Source organism: Ovis canadensis, chromosome 21 (genome assembly GCF_042477335.2).
Source record: "Ovis canadensis isolate MfBH-ARS-UI-01 breed Bighorn chromosome 21, ARS-UI_OviCan_v2, whole genome shotgun sequence".
Classification (NCBI taxonomy): Eukaryota; Metazoa; Chordata; class Mammalia; order Artiodactyla; family Bovidae; genus Ovis; species Ovis canadensis.
Window position 1 is genome coordinate 60,753,387 of NC_091265.1, and position 17,502 is coordinate 60,770,888.

A 17,502-nucleotide genomic window follows, 5' to 3' on the forward strand; every position below is an offset into this window, starting at 1 on the left:
TCTGGCTGTGCCCACCATACAACTCCCAGCCCAGTGCTTGACCACAGGAAAAATCTCTGCCTCTTGGGACAAAGCCTTTGAACCTCTCTTAGCCCTTCCTGCCATCTGGTGTCAGAGCTGCACGGGAGCTCTGGTCAAACCTCAGTTCCACACCCGTCTGGCTCTGTGACCTGGCTGTATCATAATTCAGTATATGTTCACAGAGGGCCTGCTTTGGCAGGGAATGTACTGGAAGCTGGGAGTGCAAAGGGGAGTAAGACTGTCCCAGTGTCGCCATGGCCTATTGCAGATACGTGTACCTGGTATGCAGGTAGGGAAGCAGGGATGGGAGCAATCCTGTGGTGCAGGATTTGTACGACCTGCTGCCAGGAGCCCAGCAGTCCAGCCTGCTCAGGGACTTTCTCTTTGATTAGTGGGTGCTTTCGTCCTCAAAGGGTGTGCTGTCGGCTGCTTTCTTGTTTCATCTGGCTGCTGGAGCCCGAGAACAGTTGGCAAAGCAGTTGGTATCTTGGACTATTTTTAGATGGAGGAGTTAGTGGGGTGTGTGGATGTGGTAAGACCCAGGAGGAGTCTTTAAGATTGGCAGCTTCATAAACAACAAGTTGGGGGAGGGAGAGGAAGTGTGCTCCTCCACAGTGTGTGGGCCAACTTTCACTTGTTTTTCTTGATGTGGGGGTCAAAGAATGCCTCCTCTGTGCAGCTTTCCTTGATTTCTTCAATAAAACATGCACTCTAAAGATGCAAATTAAAGGTCTACCCTCTGGGCTTCCCCTAACTCTTGGTTATTGTTTTGCCCAAAGTTTTACTTTAGTTTTAGGTTTGAGGGATTTTTTTTTTCCACAAAAGAAACCACTTATTACACACTAATGAACAATTTCAATATTTAATAGAGGATTATTTTACTTAATTTCAGTATACAGTCATTAAAAGAAAAGAAATAGAAACAATGGAGAGAAGCAATAGCATATACATTACCAAACTGGTCCAACAACCTACACCCAGACTTCAATTGCACTGGGAAGTCACTTGCTAACAGTAATCTGGAGTCCCAGTTGAGAAAGGATCCAGGGCGGTGTGTCCACTCCACCGGTGAGACTTCAAACTGCAGTTTGGGGGCTCCTGCTTATCATCCCAGGCCACAAAGTAATATCATCATCAGTTTGCGCACAAAAATGAAGCTCTGGTTTCACTTTAACAATGCTGATTGTTTCACCAATCATAGGATTTCATTAGACCCTGGAGGGTGTTGGCCAGACCTCCAGGGGCTTAAAAAATTCCAAGACCCACTCCCTTTCTTATCTCAAGCTGACTTGACTTCCTGTGTTTGCAGGCAGGCACAGAATCTAGGCAGTGTCTAAGCAGGTAAGAAGCAGGTCATGATGCTGAAAGCTCAGCTTCTGTGAACACCAGTGCAGAATCAAATCTCAGAAAGAGAGTTTTCGGTGAACTAGAAAAGGAGAAGGAAATGGCAACCCACTCCAGTGTTCTTGCCTGGAGAATCCCAGGGATGGCAGAGCCTGGTGGGCTGCCATCTTTGGGGTCGCACAGGGTCGGACACGACTGAAGTGACTTAGCAGCAGCAGCAGCAGAAAAGGATAGCTTTATTGGTTTGCCAGGCAAAGGGGGACAGAGCAGGCTACCGCCCTCCAAACCAAGTGACAAGTTTTACAGTAAAAGAGGGTGTGATCAGCTCTTGGACATTCTTCTGATGGGTTGGTGGTGAGGTAAGTAGGCGTCAACATTATTAACCTTCAGGTTTAACTGGTCTATGGTCTACTCGTTTGTAGGGAGCATACCATAACTTCTCGGAGAGGGTTTCAGTATCTGCAAAATAGCTCAAAGATATTGTTGTTCGCATCCTTTGATGGGGAAACCTGCCCCAAGGCTGCTATTGATTGCTTGTTTCTCCTTGGTTTCACATCCCTTCCCTTCCCTAATCAACAATTGCTTGAATCTGCCATTGGAACTCAGGAAAGGTCATGGAGGCTGAATAAATGCCGTTCCCTATAATCAAAGAAATTGGAGGCACAAAGGCCTTGTGCCCAGAAGCCCCAAAGGCCCTGCATGGTATCAGTCAGAGGCCTGCTCTCCTGCTTCTGAAGCCTGAGCAAGACTTCCTCCATTTTAATTTCCCTAACAGTTACAGTTCCAAATAGGCCAAGAGATAATGAGCTGTAGGGATCTTACCTGATGCATTTCTGGGTCTCTCCTGCTCTGTACCTCTGAGTGCCCTCTTGCCATCCTGTGGTCCCGAGTCATTGCAACAAGGTATATAGAAGCTATGAGTCCAGACTGGAGTCACACAGCTGAAATCCACTTTTGATCCCTTTCAGGGAAAATAACCATGGCCAAGTCAGATTCCTAAATTTCTGTTTTCTCATCTGCAAAATGGGTGATTATAGTGTCTGTCTCCCGAGAATCAAAGGGCTTATTTTGTTCAAAGCACTGCCCATAGCACCTGCCACAGACTAACAGATGAGATCTCTTGCAAGCCCAGGCCCAGAGGGGTCTCCATCCCATTTGCGGCATCTCCGGCGGTGTGCGCAAGCTGGCGGGCGGGCGGGAGGCACTCCTGGACACTGGAGGGAGCCCAGAGCCAGCCGGCAGTCGCCCAGAAAGTAGTCCAGCTGGGCTGGAAGACAGACCAAACGCAGCGGCTTTCCTCTGCCTCCCTTCTGATGCACATCCGTACCTCTGTTTCCTCTAGTATTTCCATTCTCTCTCTCCTTCCCGCCCCTGTCTCTCTCCTCTAATTCCGCAGTTTCCCCATCTGGAAGGCAGGGTCTCGGGCAGGAGGTGCAGAGTCCCTGGCCTAAGCTGCGGAAAGGGGCCTCCAGCCCAGAGGGGCAAGGTGCTAGACTGCGACGAGGGAGGGGGCGCCAGGGTCTGAAGGAGAACCCGGGAGTCTCCAGAAACAAGGGCGGGGTCTGGGGAACCCGAACTGGAGAAGGGGGCCTCAAACACCTACCTGAGAGTCTCAGCTCACGCGAAGTTGGGAGAGAGCGTTCCTAAAGCAGAGTGGTGGGCGTGGCTCGATAAGAGGCGTGGTCTCCTGAGAAAGGGCGGGGCTCCGCCGACTGGGGCAGAGCTTCGCCGCAAGAGGAGGAGTCTCGAGGGGCGGGGCTTCCGTGGGGCGGGGCATAGGGACAGGGGGCGGAGCGTGACTGTTTGCGCTCGTACCCCTCCCCGGCCCCGGGTGTCCCCGTGACAAGGCAGCGCGGAGCCGCCGCCGGCCGGGCCCATCCCGCCGCAGCGGCCCCTGGGCCGAGCAGGGGCGAGGAGCAGAGGGAGCAGCGCCAAGCGGGGGCCAGAGCGCGGCCAGGTGAGCCCGCCGAGGAGGAGGGGGCGGGGGCTTCGCCGGGCGGGCCCCAACAGACGCTGGGGGCGTGTTTGAGTGTCAGGGTGGCGGGGGGCACTCGGTCCGAGGGCGGGCGCCTGTGGCTGTTTGCGCGATCGCGCCTGCTGTCGCGAGTCTAGGGTGGGCTCTGCACCCGTCCGGGCACCGCTCGCGGGGCTCCGGTTGTGCAGGACTGTGTGCGTGCGCGCGCGTGTTTGTGTGGAGGGGCCGCCGGTTGTGTCTGCGTATGTCGCTGGGCTGTCATTGTGCCCGCCCCGGGCTCGGGGTGCCGGCCTGCCCCGGCGCAGTCCCTCCTGCGCGGGGATGTTTTCCAAACAGGCTTCCTGCGGAGCCGGGCTCTGCTGCAGCCCAAGCGGGAGGGGGGAACGCCGCCCCCACAGGCCTCCAGAGACCTGAGCGGCCCGGGGACTGCAGACTGACACCTGAGGGAGGGAGAGGGGCGCACCCGGGAGGGGTCCAGAGCCCTGTCCGCAGGGTGAGGGCAAGATGGGGAGACTGAGGCAGGTGAATGGAGAGGTAGAGGTGGCCAGACAGGCGGAGGTGGGGAGGAGGGTGGGTAGAGAGGTGGCGAAAAGGACAGCGGCGGGGACAGAGAGTCATTGAGAAAACAGACAGACAGATAGAGGCCTAGACCAGCAAAGGGGCAGAAAGATTAAGATGGATAGGTAGATTCCAAAAACCTGACAGAAGGGTTCCTCAGAGGTCCTGGGGCTGAGAGCCAAACCCAGGAACTGAATGTGAGATGAGCAGTAGGGGCCCCCAACTCCTGGGGTGCTTTTCTTCCAACCACATCCCAGACAGAGGTCCTGCCAAAAAGAAGCTTCTGGCCACCCCAAGTTGAGCCATCCTCTGGCTCTGCCAAATATTCTGACCCTCTGATTGGGCAGCTCCTCCCTCTTGGTTCCACCCCATCCATCTCCCTTCCCTGGTATCCCAGCAACGCTGACAGTTTAGGGGAGGCAGAGGTGAAGTGGTTGCCATAGCAACAGAGTGGGTGAAAGGTCACTCTGGTCTTAGCCTAGGTGGCCCGCAGCAGGCTGGAGCTGGCATTGAGGGGGGTTGGGGTGGGAGGCTGCAAAGCTCTTTTTCTCTTCTCCCACTCTGCCCAGAATGGTGCTGGAAGGAAACCCTGAAGTGGGGTCTCCCCGAACCTCAGACCTCCAGCACCCGGGGAACCAGGGCTCTTGCGTGCTCTCTTCTCCCGGTGAAGATGCACAGCCAGGGGAGGAGCCCATCAAGTATGGCGAACTCATCGTTCTGGGGTGAGCCTCCCTGGTCCAAGGGGCGGGGCAGCAGGCACCCCACGGGACAGCCAGACCAAGGGTCTCAGCTCTCTCCATTTACAGCCTTCTGCTGTTCGTCCCTCCTCACCTTCCCAGCTGAGAGACAAAGTTGACCAAGCCCACTTCAATTCACAGTTGGTATTTTATCTTCCCATTTTTCATAAATTACGGAGACAACCCTGCCCACCTGTTTCTGAACAGAAGAAAGCACCAGCTGCCTTTTATAAAATTCCTCATGTGTGTAGTCTGAGATGAACTCTGGTTCTCCAGCAAAAGTGCTTGGTTCAAATCCTGCCTCTGTAAGTTGCTTAACTTCCCTGTGCCTCTATTTCCCCCACTTACCAATAGAGATGATGATAATAATACCTCAGAGGGTTGTTGGAAGGAACGACTGAGGTGATTTCTGTAAAGCATGTAGCACAGTGCCTGGCCCACACCAAGTGTTCTGGGAGGCAGGTCTGTGCCAAGCCCTTTCATGGACATTATTTCATTTCAATCTTCACAAAGATGCTGTGAGGAAGGAGGTGAGGAAACTGAGGCTCAGAGAGGGGAAGTGGCTGGCCCAAGGGCACACAGCTGGTACGTGGCAGGGCTGGGATTTGGACCCAGGTCTTTCTTACTCTAGGTTTAGTGCACTTTCACTAAGCGACAGCTGACCCTCGTGCTACAGATGAGGAAAGTGAGGCCAAGAGAGAAGAAGCAACGTAAGCTGGTAGCTGAGTAGACCTTATCCGCTCCTGGTCTTCGCCTGACCAGGATGCTTGCCCCACGCACAGATCCCTCTCCTTCCTCCCTTCTGTACTTCCTTTTGGCCTCTCTCTCTGACCTGAAGAGAGTATCTGATAAACTATATTATCACTGTGATGACTATTTTAAAATAATAATGGTTACTGTTTGTTGACATGTACATGCCATGTGCTTTATTTTTATTTTTTAGTAATAATAATCATAGATAACACTTATCAAGGGCTTATTAAATATATGCCAAACTGTGTCAAGCATCTTAAAATGCTTTATCTCATTTAGCTGTCATAATGAACCTGTGAGGTAGATCCTGAAAAAATTAGCCCCATTTTACAGAGGTTAGAGGGCTTCCCAGGCGGCACTGGTGGTAAAGAACCCGCCTGCCAATGCAGGAGACATGAGATGCGAGTTCAATCCCTGGATTGGGAAGATCCCCTGGAGGAGGGCATGGCACCCCACTCCAATATTCTTGCCTGGAGAATCCCAGGGACAGAGGCGCCTGGCAAGCTGCAGTCTACAGGGTCACACAGAGTTAAACATGAATGAAGTGACAGCATGCACAGAGGTTATCTGACAAGCAGAAGAGCCCGGATTTAAGTCAGGTCCGTCTGAACCCTCAGCCCGTGTCCTGAACTGCCCTACCTCCCATATGTGGGAAGAGCTTACAAGCACAAAAGTGATGCCCCTCTCAGGGGTGCTTGCATTAGAAAAGCAACCACTTGGGAAGTCCCTGGCGGTCCAGTGGTTAGGACTCCACGATTTCACTGCTGAGGGCCCAGGGTTTGATCCCTCATTGGAGAACTAAGATCGTACAAGTCACGTGGCACTGCCCCCGCCCCCACCCCCAAAGAAAGCAACTGCTTCATGTCCCAAAGGAAGAGCTGGAATCACAGCTGGGAATGAGGCCACTGATGAGGGAAAGCTCAGACCTAAGGCGACAGGCCCTCTTGAGAGCCATCTGTTCTCCACGGAGCAGTGAAGCCCCACGCCAGCTGGACATCAGAGCCACCCGGAGAGCACATTGAAAATTACCCACTGACAAGCTCATCCCAAACCTACAGAATCAGAATCTCCCTCTGTGGGTCCAGAGAAGATTCTGATTCAAGTGGTCCTTGGCTGTATTTGGCAGCTATTCATCCTTTTCACTTCCTGCTGCCAAACCTGCTGTGGCTCCCCAGTGCTTATGGAATAAAGTTCAGAATGCCCTTCCTGGTGTTCAGGGCCCTCCCACCAAGTTCATTTCCCCGACTGCACTCTCCCATCCAAGTCATCACTCAAACCCTGCCTGCCACAGGGCCTTTGCTCAGGGTAAGCCCTCCTTACTGAGAATCTTCTGCAAAAGAACCTGGAGTCAGACAGATGAGAGGTCAAATCTAGACTTTTCCCACTTCCTAGCCTGGGACCTCAGGCAAGTCATTTTACCTCCCTGAGCCTCAATTTGCCTCATTCGTAAAATGAGAAGAAAGATAGAAAGATACTTGCCTGGCAGGACATTACACAGATTCCATTAGGTAATTAATAATGTGAAGTACCAGGAACACAGGAGTCTCCAGTTCATGGCAGCGATCAAGGTTATGACTCACCCAATCTTTGCCTTCTACAATCTGGACAAGGCTGGAAAGGAAGAAAATTGATGTGAATGGATATGTAGAGATAGTGGCTTTTGGGGTCTATTTTTCTTTCTTCCTTTCTGGTTTCCAGTAGTACCTGTGATCTAATAAATGACAGTTTGCTAAAGGTGGCTCTTTTCTAGTTCTTCAAGGCCTGGTATAGGTGTCCCCTCTCTTCGAAACCTGCTCCTGGGGTCAGAATTCCTTTCTCCTGTCTCTAGGCCTGGGACACACTTGGCTTGTGCCTGGGTCAGGGCAGGTGGCATCCAGGTTCCTCAAACAACTTAGGGCACAGGACTGACCTGTGGTATGTCCCCTGTACCACCCCAGCACCTAGTGCCTGACCAGGCATGGTCCAGGAGTCCAGAAAACACTGGCTAATTGAATGATAACCCTTTTGAAGGTCTTCTGACCACCACCCCCGCCCCGCCTCACTTCTCCAAGGCACCACTTTGATAGAGTAGGGTCTTCGAGCTGGTAGTTCTAGGGCTTGTTTATTAAGGCAGGATCTGCCCAGAAGTTCGTGGTTCCTCCTAGTCTCTCAGGGGCTCACCTGCTGTTGCTCTCTGCCTGCAACCTTTTCTTCTTAACCCCCTCATCCACAGCTACAATGGGTGTCTGGCAAGTGGGGACAAGGGCCGCCGCCGAAGCCGCCTGGCACTGAGTCGCCGGCCACACGCCAATGGAGTGAAGCCAGATGTCATTCACCACATCTCAACGCCGCTCGTCTCCAAGGCAAGCAGCTTGTCCTAGCAGACCCGGGTGCAGTCTTCCCAGTCCTACCTGCCCACGGCCCCGCCAGAGCAGGGGAACCCACGTGTCTTCCCTCACGACCCTGGGAAACCAGAGCATGGGGCTGGTGCGAGACTCCTCGCAGTTACGTCGTTGTAGCTTGCCAAGTATTCCCTGAACCAGTAGACCCCATCCCTTGGGGAGGAGTGGTCAATCATTGGAGGCGGCCAAGGCTCCGGGAGAGGATGTGACAATGACAAAGGCAAAGCCTTTGGCTTCAGAGGTTTGGGATTATAATTTGGGCTCTTCTGTTTCCAGTCATTTGACATCCGACCCGTTTCTTCTCTTCTCTGAGATGCATTTCCTTCAACAGTAAAATGGGAATGATAACCATGCCTCCTTTGGGAAGCTGTAGGGATAAATAGGGGCTTTTCCAACGGCTCGGTGGTAAAGAATCTGCCAGCAATGCAGGAGACACAGAAGAGGCAGGTTCGATCCCTGGGTTGGGAAGATCCCCTGGAGAAGGAAATGGCAACCTACTCCAGTATTCTTGCCTGGGAAATCCCATGGACAGAGGAGCCTGGTGGTCTACAGTTCAGGGGGTCGAGAAGAGTCGGACATGACTGAGTGATGACCGTGCACACGGGGATCAAATAAGATAACCCGTGTAAAGGGCTGGCTGCAGAGTTCCCCTCTGTAAGCGGTGGAACCGCCCCTTCCCTGGGAGTGGCTGCTGGATGTCAGGCTCCAGCTTCTGTCACAGAAGCTCACGCTTCTCCTGGCTCCATCCCCAGGGAAATGACTTCTCCTTTCTGTCCCCAGGCACTGAGCAACCGTGGCCAGCACAGCATCTCCTACACACTGTCCCGGAGCCACTCGGTCATAGTCGAGTACACTCATGACAGTGACACAGATATGTTCCAGGTAGGCTCAGGGGCCTCCACGAGCCTCCCGGCCGCTGGGCCGCCCGGCCTGGATGCTCAGTTCTGCAGGTGTCCAGGGGGGAAGCTGGCGGACCGAAGGCCGGGGGGCAGGTGCTTGGAGTCCTCAGTGCAGCGGACCACTCTTCAGACGAGGAAGCAGAAGGGAGGGCTGTTGACTTGCCACTCACACAGCAAGTCGGTGGCTGGATCAAGATTCACACCCAAGCCTGGACTCCCAGGCTGTGGGAGATATACAGTTTAGGGGTTCAGAGTGTGGTGTGAGAGTCCTACTGCTTGGCCTCTGCTCCCAGTTCTGTCAGTTAGTAGCTGGACGACTTTGGGCAAGAGTCCCTTAACCTCTCTGGGCCTTGGTTTCCTCATCTGTAAAGTGGGGCTCATTACAGTCCCACCACATGGCATCATTGGGAAGGTTAACTGAGATCTGTACACGAACTGCTTAACATGATATATAGTAAATACTTACTCCAAATTCAGTATTTTCTACTACTATTTGAGCCTTTCCAGACTCAGTTACCCTTTCACTGTATGTGGAAATCAACTAGTTTTTTTTTTAATTATTTATTTGGATGTGCCGGGTCTTAGTTGCAGCATGAGGGATCAAATTCCCTAACCAGGGATCAAACCCAGGCCTCTTGCACTGGGGAGCGCGGAGGACTGGACCACTTAGCCACTGGACCACCAGGGAAGTCCTGCAGATCAGCTAGTTTTTTAATTGAGTGGGGCGGTTCCCAGAACTGTGGGGGAGACAGAGAAAGAGAAACCCAAACACCAGTAATTGGATGTGGACACCTAGGGAACTGGGGTGGCGTTATCTCCCTGTCGTTTGGTCACCCTGCCCACAGAACAGCTTCCGGGAGCCCTGGGGTGGGAAGCCCTTGGCGCTGACCTCTGCACACACCATTCCTGTGCTCGCCTTCCCCTCCCTCACAGATTGGCCGCTCCACAGAGAACATGATTGACTTCGTGGTGACAGACACGTCCCCCGGGGGAGGGGCTGCCGAGGGCCCCTCTGCCCAGAGCACCATCTCCCGCTACGCCTGCCGCATCCTCTGTGACCGCCGGCCACCCTATACTGCCCGCATCTACGCCGCTGGCTTCGATGCCTCCAGCAACATCTTCCTTGGAGTGAGTGAGCACTCCCAGGCAGGGACCAGTGCTGCATCTGAGAGTGAGCCCCGGGGTAGGCTGGGGAGGGGCAGTCTCCAGGGGTGATGGACCAGCCTGCAGTAATCATAACCACAACCTATGCGGGGATCAGCACCCCCACTTAGCAGATGAGCAAAGTGAGGCTCAGAGAGGTCAAGTGATGCCCAAGGTCATACAGTGCCAATTCCAGTCCTCTCTGGGCCACCTCTGGGCTCCAGGGTAGAGGGGCAGCACTCCTGGCTCGAGGCCTGCTGGGGGCCACTCAGGGATGTGATCTGATCCCACGTGTGGTCCCAGGAGCGGGCAGCCAAATGGCGGACCCCCGACGGGCTGATGGACGGCTTAACCACCAACGGGGTCCTGGTGATGCACCCAGCAGGCGGCTTCTCTGAGGACTCAGCCCCGGGTGTCTGGCGGGAGATCTCGGTCTGTGGGAATGTGTATACTCTGAGGGACAGCCGCTCGGCACAGCAGCGGGGGAAGCTGGTAGGTGGCCTGTCCACCCTCCTCCCCATCCCCTCGTCCTTCCCGGGGCCCTCCCGATCTGCCCTGCCCCCTGCCCATGCCAGGAGGTGATCTCCAGTCCTGCTGCACGGGGCAGCCCCCAACAGGCTCCATGTGGGGGCACACGCCGTTTGCCCCACAGAGGGGACCAGACCAGCATCTCCAGATGTGGCCCACATACTGCCAGAGGCCCACGGGGTGATGTGAAGTAGCACACACAGAACCTGGTATAGCTCCACACGCTTCTGAGGATGTCAGCAGCTGAAACTCACAGTCTCTTATGAGAGTGACACTTGGCCTGTTAGTGAGCAGTTTATAGCCTCAAGTGTTGGTGGTTTTTAACATGTCTGTCACGTTCAGGCAAGTTTAGCTTTATTCTTTCCTAGAAGGAAAGGGCCTTAGAGTAGTGCTAACACAGGTGATGGGGAACCTAATGTTGGGAGCTGGGAGAGTCCTAGAGAGAGATGGGGCTTGCCCAACGTCACATGGCCACGATCCTCAAAGGGGCCACATAGACGTTTTCGTAGGTGTGAGCACATGGGGCAAGGAGATGCCGAGCCTCGAGGAAAAGCATGGCTTATCTTCCCAGGGCCTCAGTTCCACTGGGAGATCTGGGGAAACGTTATTTTGTAAAATTAGGTTTGTGAGCCTCTCACTGGTACCTGCTACTGAGCACCTACTAGGTCCCAGGCACTGTTCCAAGTTCTCGCACTGATTCATGAGACCCACTTACTACACAGGGAAGTAAAACCCATCTTGAGGACAAGGAAATTAAGACACGGAGAGGATAAGTTCCTTGAGCAGAGACACAGAGTTAGTAAACACTGAGGCCAGAATTCATGCCCAGACTATCTAGCGCTAGAGTCCTTGCTTTTAACCTCAGCCCTTAGGCTTTGGGCTAAGTCCCTGGTGTTTTGGACACAGGAGATTCTGGCCTCTGCCATCAGGGAAGATGAGCTTGAGAAAATGTTTTAGAAAACTTCCATTTTGGTCCAGGCCTTGTCTTTGGCCAGTATGTGGCATGTGGGATCTTGGTTCCCCGATTAGGGCTCGAACACCCTTCAGGGGAAGCACAGAGTCTTAACTACTGGCCCACGAGGGAAGACCCAGTCCAGAGTCCAGGCTTTCTGATTTGACAGATGAAATGACCAAGGCGCAGGTTCCAATGAGAGTAAGGCATGGTGCCTGCCTGGGATTATTTTTTTCTGGCCTTGCTGCCTGGCTTGCAAGATAAGATCAAATCTTAGAAGACTTAGAAGAATCAGGGATTGAACCTATGCCCGCAGCAGTGGAAGTGCAGAGCCCTAACCACTGAAAGTCCCTGCTAGTTTTGGGGGTTTTGGCTTTTGGGGGATGGTGCTTCCCCAGGACCACTTTTCCTGCTGGCCCGTGGGGCTTCTTATCCTCCTCTGGTCCTCTGCCCCAGCCATTCCCCTCCTCTGCCCCAGCCTACCCTCTCTGCCCCAGCTAGCCCCACGGGGGTCCAGGGTGCTCCCTCCAGGGAGGTTCAGGGGAATGGATGGGTGGCGTGACTGGGGTGATGGCGGCCGGATGGCTGGGGGTTCAGGAGCCCCTTGGGCACAAAGGGCCCCCTCTGCTGCCCCTGCAGGTGGAAAACGAGTCCAACGTGTTGCAGGACGGCTCCCTCATCGACCTGTGCGGGGCCACGCTGCTGTGGCGCACGCCGGCAGGGCTGCTGCGGGCGCCCACGCTGAAGCAGCTGGAGGCCCAGCGGCAGGAGGCGAACGCGGCTCGGCCCCAGTGTCCGGTGGGCCTCAGTACCCTGGCCTTCCCCAGCCCGGCGCGCGGTCGCACAGCACCCGACAAGCAGCAGCCCTGGGTGTATGTCCGCTGCGGCCATGTCCACGGCTACCACGGCTGGGGCTGCCGGCGAGAGCGGGGCCCCCAGGAGCGCGAGTGTCCCCTCTGCCGCCTCGTGGGGCCCTACGTGCCCCTGTGGCTTGGCCAGGAGGCTGGCCTCTGCCTGGACCCTGGGCCGCCCAGCTACGCCTTTGCACCCTGCGGCCACGTCTGCTCTGAGAAGACTGCCCGCTACTGGGCTCAGACGCCACTGCCCCATGGCACCCACGCGTTCCACGCTGCCTGCCCCTTTTGTGGGGCCTGGCTCACCGGCGAGCATGGCTGCGTCCGCCTCATTTTCCAGGGGCCGCTGGACTAGGCTTCCCGGGGCCCCTTGCTGCCGCGCCTGCCTGCCCGCCTGGGTCCCCCACCTCCAGGGAGCTCTGCATGTGAGACTACCTGCTGGCTCATCGCCACGCCAGATGGACGCGTTGGGTGGGCGGTGCCCTTCCCCTCCTAACTTGGGCTCCAGAGGGGGTCCCTGGACCCCCACCCCGGACAGAATGATGAGGCTCTCAGCACCAGCTCTGTCCTGGGCTTTGGAGGGAGGCCCAGCCCTATTGCCCCAGCCCTTCTAGGGGCATCCCCCATCATGCCGCCTACACTGTGCCCCTGGGGGAATGAAGGGACCATGGGTCCCTGACCCCCAGCTTAGGCTGGCTGTGCCCTGAGCCTGCCAACCCAGTTCTAGATAATCACCCCACCGCTGCTGCCCTGGGTTCCCCTATAAACCTGCTGCTCAGCTGCCTTCACGAATCTGCGTGTCCCGCATGCGTGCAGTGCCTCCAGCCCCCAAGTGAGTGCCGGGTGGGCGGCAGGCTGGGACCGACATCTGCGGATACCCACTGGGGACTGGACTCCTTGCCAAGTGTTATCTGGGGACACAGACCTGGCTCCCTGCCTGGTTCCCTCCCCAGTAACTGAACGACAGACCAATTACTGAACGACAGCATTGCTTCCTGAGTGCTAGGATCAGAGTCATCAGGAGTTGCGAAGCAGGTCTCACGGGTGGCTGGAAAAGTGAGAAGTGAGACAGGCTTCACTGGAGGGGCTAAGGGCTCTGCCTTGGTGGCCTGCTGGGAATCCCTACAGGAAAGGGGGTGCTCTAGGCAGAAAGGGGGCTCAGGACAGGCTCAGGGTAAGTATGCAGGGAACTGGGTGAGGGGTTCAGAGTGGCTGAAGCATGGGCTGCAGGGGGCAGAAAGAGGCTGGGACAGAGGCTGGGGCCATGCTGACAGGGAAGATGCTGGATGGAGGTTTGGATCCTCATTTCTGGACAGTCAGGGGTCGAGGAGAGGGAGAGGACTCGTGGTCCAGAGCGTTGACTGTGACACAAGGGCTACTATCAATCGAATGCCCACTGCGGGCCCCACACTGCGCTAATGGTAATAATAACTACGTTCATTGAGCACTCCCCAGTCACCAGGCTCTGCTGCTCAGAGGTTTTATTTAATCCTCACAGTAACCTAGGGAAGGATGTTAACAGAGATGTTAAGGATGTGTTACCATTTCTGTTTTCAGGGAGATTAAAGAACATGGTTCAAGTCACACAGTTTAGAAAGTGGTCAAGTCAGATTCTAATCCACAGCTTCCTGCCTGGCCTCAGAGCCTGCCCTCTCCTCTGTGCCACTGGGCAGCTCTCCTTGGATGGGGTGGGAGGAGTTGGGAGGGCAGCCCAGCTAAGGGGAACAGCATGGGCCAAGGTGTGGCAGGGAAAACGCTTGACGACCAATGAGCTGGGTATGGAGGGAGCAGAAACGAATGAAGGGTGGGAATGTTGGGCTGGCGTCTTGTGGGCCTTTATTGCCATGGAGACCAAATCTGAACTGGATCCCTATTCATCCTGGCTAAGTGTCACCTCCTCCTGATAGCCCAGGCAAACTTGGGGTGCTACAGGGTTGCCCCAGACCTTTCCTGGGACAAGAAAGCTGGAAAGATTAGGTAGATGGAGGTTCTGGAAATACAAAATTCTGAAAAAGAGCCTCTGAGTACCAACTCGACCTGGACATCATCCCTAATAGAAGGCAGAGCCTTAGATATTCCAAGGGGGGGGAACTGCCCCCTTCCACACAGCTGGCTGAAGCCACAGATATCAGACCTGGGGCTGTTGAGAGGACAGAGGGCATTTGCTGGTGGTGAGATGAGGATGAGATCAGATTCTTGCTTCACATTGCCACAGCGGGGGAGCCCCAGTAAGGATACTGGGGTGAACATTGGAGCATGGCAACTCCTACACACACACACACACACACACACACACACACACTGGGGTGAATATGGGAGCATTCCAACTCCTAAACACACACACACACACAGCAGTAGGAATCCAACTCTTCCCAGCTCTCTGTTCTCACTCTGTTGGGAACCAGACAGGGGAACACTTGCATGCCATTTCTATCAGGGAATCTCAGACTCTAGAAGGAGAGACAAGCAAAAGGCACAGGTGCCATAAGAGGGAGAAATCAGAGTGTTGGTGGAGGGGGTCAGACGGCTCTGCCCCTTTCTAACTCTTGGAGCCTCAGTCTCTTTAACTGTTAAATGGAATAACTGTACTTCCATTACCAGGTGGTTGTGAATGTATGAAGGGCACCAAGCATAGGATGTACTTAATACTACTTCACCTACCCCTTCTTTATCTCCATGGGAAAGAGCCAAGGCTAGGGGTGGCTATGACTTCAGTGAGTGGACTGTTGCATGTAATTCTGTGTGTGTGTGTGTGTGTGTGTGCATGTGAGCACACGCATATGTTGGAGCAGGTGGAGGGGACAATGTGGAGGGCTGGACCCCGGTTCAGGGACACCAGAGGACTTCCTGGGTGGCCTTAGGGAAGTCAGTGAATCCATCAGCCTCTGTTTCCCCATATGTACTCTAGATTAAATTATATCCTAACTCAGGTTTTTTGTAGGAATTAAATGAGATCCTCCATGTCAAGCTGTTAGCATAGAACTTCAGGAAGTGCTCTTATTAGCTGTCCTGATGAAAATGCAGCTTGGCTGGGGGTTTCCCAGGAGTACTGGGATCTTTCCTTGGACTGAGCTGCCCACTGGTGGCGATGGACGGCACTTCCTCCTTTATCCGTGTACATGTCAACCTCTCCCGAGTGTCAGGGAAGACTTTACACCTGTTTTAAAGACAGTAAAAATTGGGGCACAGGGAAGAAGAGGGGGGATTTTCTAGGGACATAGACTAATTTATTGAGTTCCTCTCTCTCATGATAATCACCATCAGTGCCAACAGCACTGTTGTGCCAAACAGGGCCTTGGGCATCTTCTGTGAATGAGAAACTGGTGTGGGTAGTGGACAACCGCTGCTCTGGGCCTAGACACAGGTGTGGCAAAAACTGACAAGGAGGATGTGTGGATTTCAGGGTAGACCCTCTCCTCCACACTTCTCTGCACAGCACTAGGGGGCGTCAACACTGTCAACACTTCCCTCAAGTTTACAACTTCCGTCCAGTAAAGACCGGGATTTTTAGCCGGGTTTTCTGACTGAGGAAGTCAAGACTCACAGAGGTAAAGAGACTCATCGAAGGACACACAGCTACCAGGCAGTGGAGGCCCGCCTCAACCTTAGATGGCCTGGCTCTGCTCCATTTCTGATTTGGGACCCTGAAAATGTTCCCCACTTGGCACAGGACAAGTGCTAGGCGCTTCCACGTGCCATTCCCCGACCCATCCCATCCTCTGGTGAGTTTCTCCAGACATGCAGGCTCGGCTCTGCCCTGGGCAGCCTTTTGGGGTTGCGGTCGGCTTTCTCATCCATCCGGCACCTGGCAAGAACCCCGAAACTGCCAGGCCCCTCGCCCCTTGTTCAGAAGAAACTGAGACGCGAAGATAAAAATTTAACTGCTGCCCTAGCCAGGCCCATGGCGAATCCGAGAGGGTACAAGGCAGCCCTTGCGTTTCTCCACACCCCCCGCCTGCCCCGCCACGACCCGCACGGTGGGACCATCTCAGCCCCGGCTGGAGCCCGCTCGACTGTGGCCTCCACTCCCTAAACGGAGGGCTTTGCAGGCTAGTCACTATCCATGGTCCTGGGTTCCTATACCCAAAACTGAAGTCGGGGGACTCAGAAAAACTCCAAAGGAGAGCGGGGGTCAGGACTGTGTTGGGGTTGTCGCCGGTGCTCCGTTCGTAACAGCCACGCTGCCCCGCCTGGTTTGGGGTACCTTCTGTGCGCCGTCTGTTCGGACTAGGCCTGGGCCAGGCTGAACATGGAGGTTTCTGACCCCCACGCGTGTACCGCCTGCGGACAAAAGGCCAAGGCCGCAGGGGCCATTCCGCTCGCCACCCTGTAGCGCCTGGGGGCGGGGAGCCGGTTTGCCGGCTCAGAGCTCCTATTGGCTTGAGGCGATGCCCGTCTGGGCCCCGAAGCTCGGCAATTGGCTGGTGGAGGCGGAGTTGGCGGAGCCCCAATGAATGGGGGAGCCGGAAGCAGGAAGTGAGTGTGCGATCGGAGCAGCTGCTGCAGGTGAGGCGCGGCGACCGGGTTTTGGGGTCACCATGTGTCATCCTCGGGGGACAGGGAGCGTCTGGGCCGAGCTCAAGATCACTCCTTTTCTGCCCCCTCTTCCAAATTCATCGCGGCCCCGAAGCCAAGGATCGCTCCGGACAGCAAAGGGTTAACGTCCCTTTCGGAACCCAGGGGCTTGTGCCATTTGGGAGCAGCTTTGGGAGTGGCGGGGGTGGTAGGAAACTCTTTCAGAGTAAGAGAGGGCGTTGTGAATACTCCGGGTTGGGAGACACCCAGGTCCTAACCAGGCAGCAAGACTGTCGATAAGCTGCTTGGCGTCTTTAAGCCTCAGTCTCCCTATCTGTAAAATGAGTTTTCTCTCGGCTCTGAGCTTCTGCAGCTAGGGAGGGTCCCCTGGCTGAGCACAGGGAGAGGGCAGGGGGATAAGAGTGGGACAGATCCTGCCAGCAGTGAGAACTGAAGAGTACAGGGAAAATCTTGTACTGCTGTGGGTACCTTCTGTCACTCATGCTGACCTTGTGACCTCATCTAATTTGCATAGCCACCCAGTGAGGTTGGGGTTATTATCAGAGGCTGTCTTCTAGAGGTAGAAAGGTAAAACTGACTTGATATTTGGAGTCTGGGGCTGAGCCAGTCTTGGAACCTGGGTCTTCCAGCTGGGACTCTGTCCTTGTGAACACAGTGGTGGGCAGAATCGAAGAACATGCAGGATAATTCTTAAGGGGAGGCTAGGAGATCAGAGAGGGAAGAGGGGTGACCACGGAGAGGGGCCTGGGAGCCCAGAGATGCAGAAGCTTGCTTTTGACCCCTCCCTTCTGTTATTAGGCAAAGCACCCCACCTCCCTGGC

General features: G+C 55.0%; 2 protein-coding genes and 1 long non-coding RNA gene across 7 annotated transcripts in view; 2 read left to right on the forward strand and 1 right to left on the reverse strand.

Annotated features, from left to right (window-relative positions):
* Window positions 1-897: 897 nt before the first annotated feature.
* Window positions 898-3,025, reverse strand: LOC138427081 (uncharacterized). The gene is made up of 3 exons (XR_011251887.1): window positions 2,969-3,025; window positions 2,188-2,326; window positions 898-1,824 (listed from the first exon to the last, which is right to left on the reverse strand). It is a non-coding gene; the product is annotated as an uncharacterized lncRNA (long non-coding RNA).
* A 79-nt stretch (window positions 3,026-3,104) lies between these two features.
* PELI3 (pellino E3 ubiquitin protein ligase family member 3) lies at window positions 3,105-13,729 on the forward strand. Of its 2 annotated transcripts, XM_069566329.1 has the most exons (7): window positions 3,126-3,322; window positions 4,468-4,620; window positions 7,601-7,730; window positions 8,550-8,651; window positions 9,602-9,796; window positions 10,115-10,303; window positions 11,931-13,729. In XM_069566329.1, exons 2-7 carry the CDS (start codon window positions 4,469-4,471, stop codon window positions 12,498-12,500), a joined length of 1,338 nt encoding a protein of 445 aa, XP_069422430.1. In that variant the 5' UTR covers window positions 3,126-3,322; window position 4,468; the 3' UTR covers window positions 12,501-13,729. The 2 variants fall into 2 exon arrangements, with proteins under 2 accessions (XP_069422431.1, XP_069422430.1); XM_069566330.1 differs by lacking the exon at window positions 10,115-10,303 and having other exon boundaries at window positions 3,105-3,322.
* A 1,906-nt stretch (window positions 13,730-15,635) lies between these two features.
* The window catches only part of DPP3 (dipeptidyl peptidase 3), a 32,619-nt gene continuing 30,752 nt past the window's right edge, over window positions 15,636-17,502 (forward strand). The window contains exon 1 of one of the 4 annotated variants that reach the window (XM_069566334.1): window positions 15,636-15,867. Coding sequence is in view for 3 of the 4 variants with exons in the window: in XM_069566333.1 (XP_069422434.1) it covers window positions 16,684-16,801 (118 nt within the window). In the remaining variant the exon portion in view is untranslated. Of the gene's footprint in view, window positions 16,802-17,502 lie in introns of all 4 variants that reach the window. The other 3 variants (XM_069566331.1, XM_069566332.1, XM_069566333.1) reach the window with 3 other exon arrangements.

What these genes read in the sequence shown, in the direction of transcription:
- PELI3 (XM_069566329.1), top strand. Translation starts at nt 4,469, where the DNA reads ATGGTGCTGGAAGGAAACCCTGAAGTGGGGTCTCCCCGAACCTCAGAC. An exon ending in GGCGAACTCATCGTTCTGGG is followed by an intron (nt 4,621 to 7,600) that starts GTGAGCCTCCCT and finishes CCTCATCCACAG; the next exon opens with CTACAATGGGTGTCTGGCAA. An exon ending in CACAGCAGCGGGGGAAGCTG is followed by an intron (nt 10,304 to 11,930) that starts GTAGGTGGCCTG and finishes CTGCCCCTGCAG; the next exon opens with GTGGAAAACGAGTCCAACGT.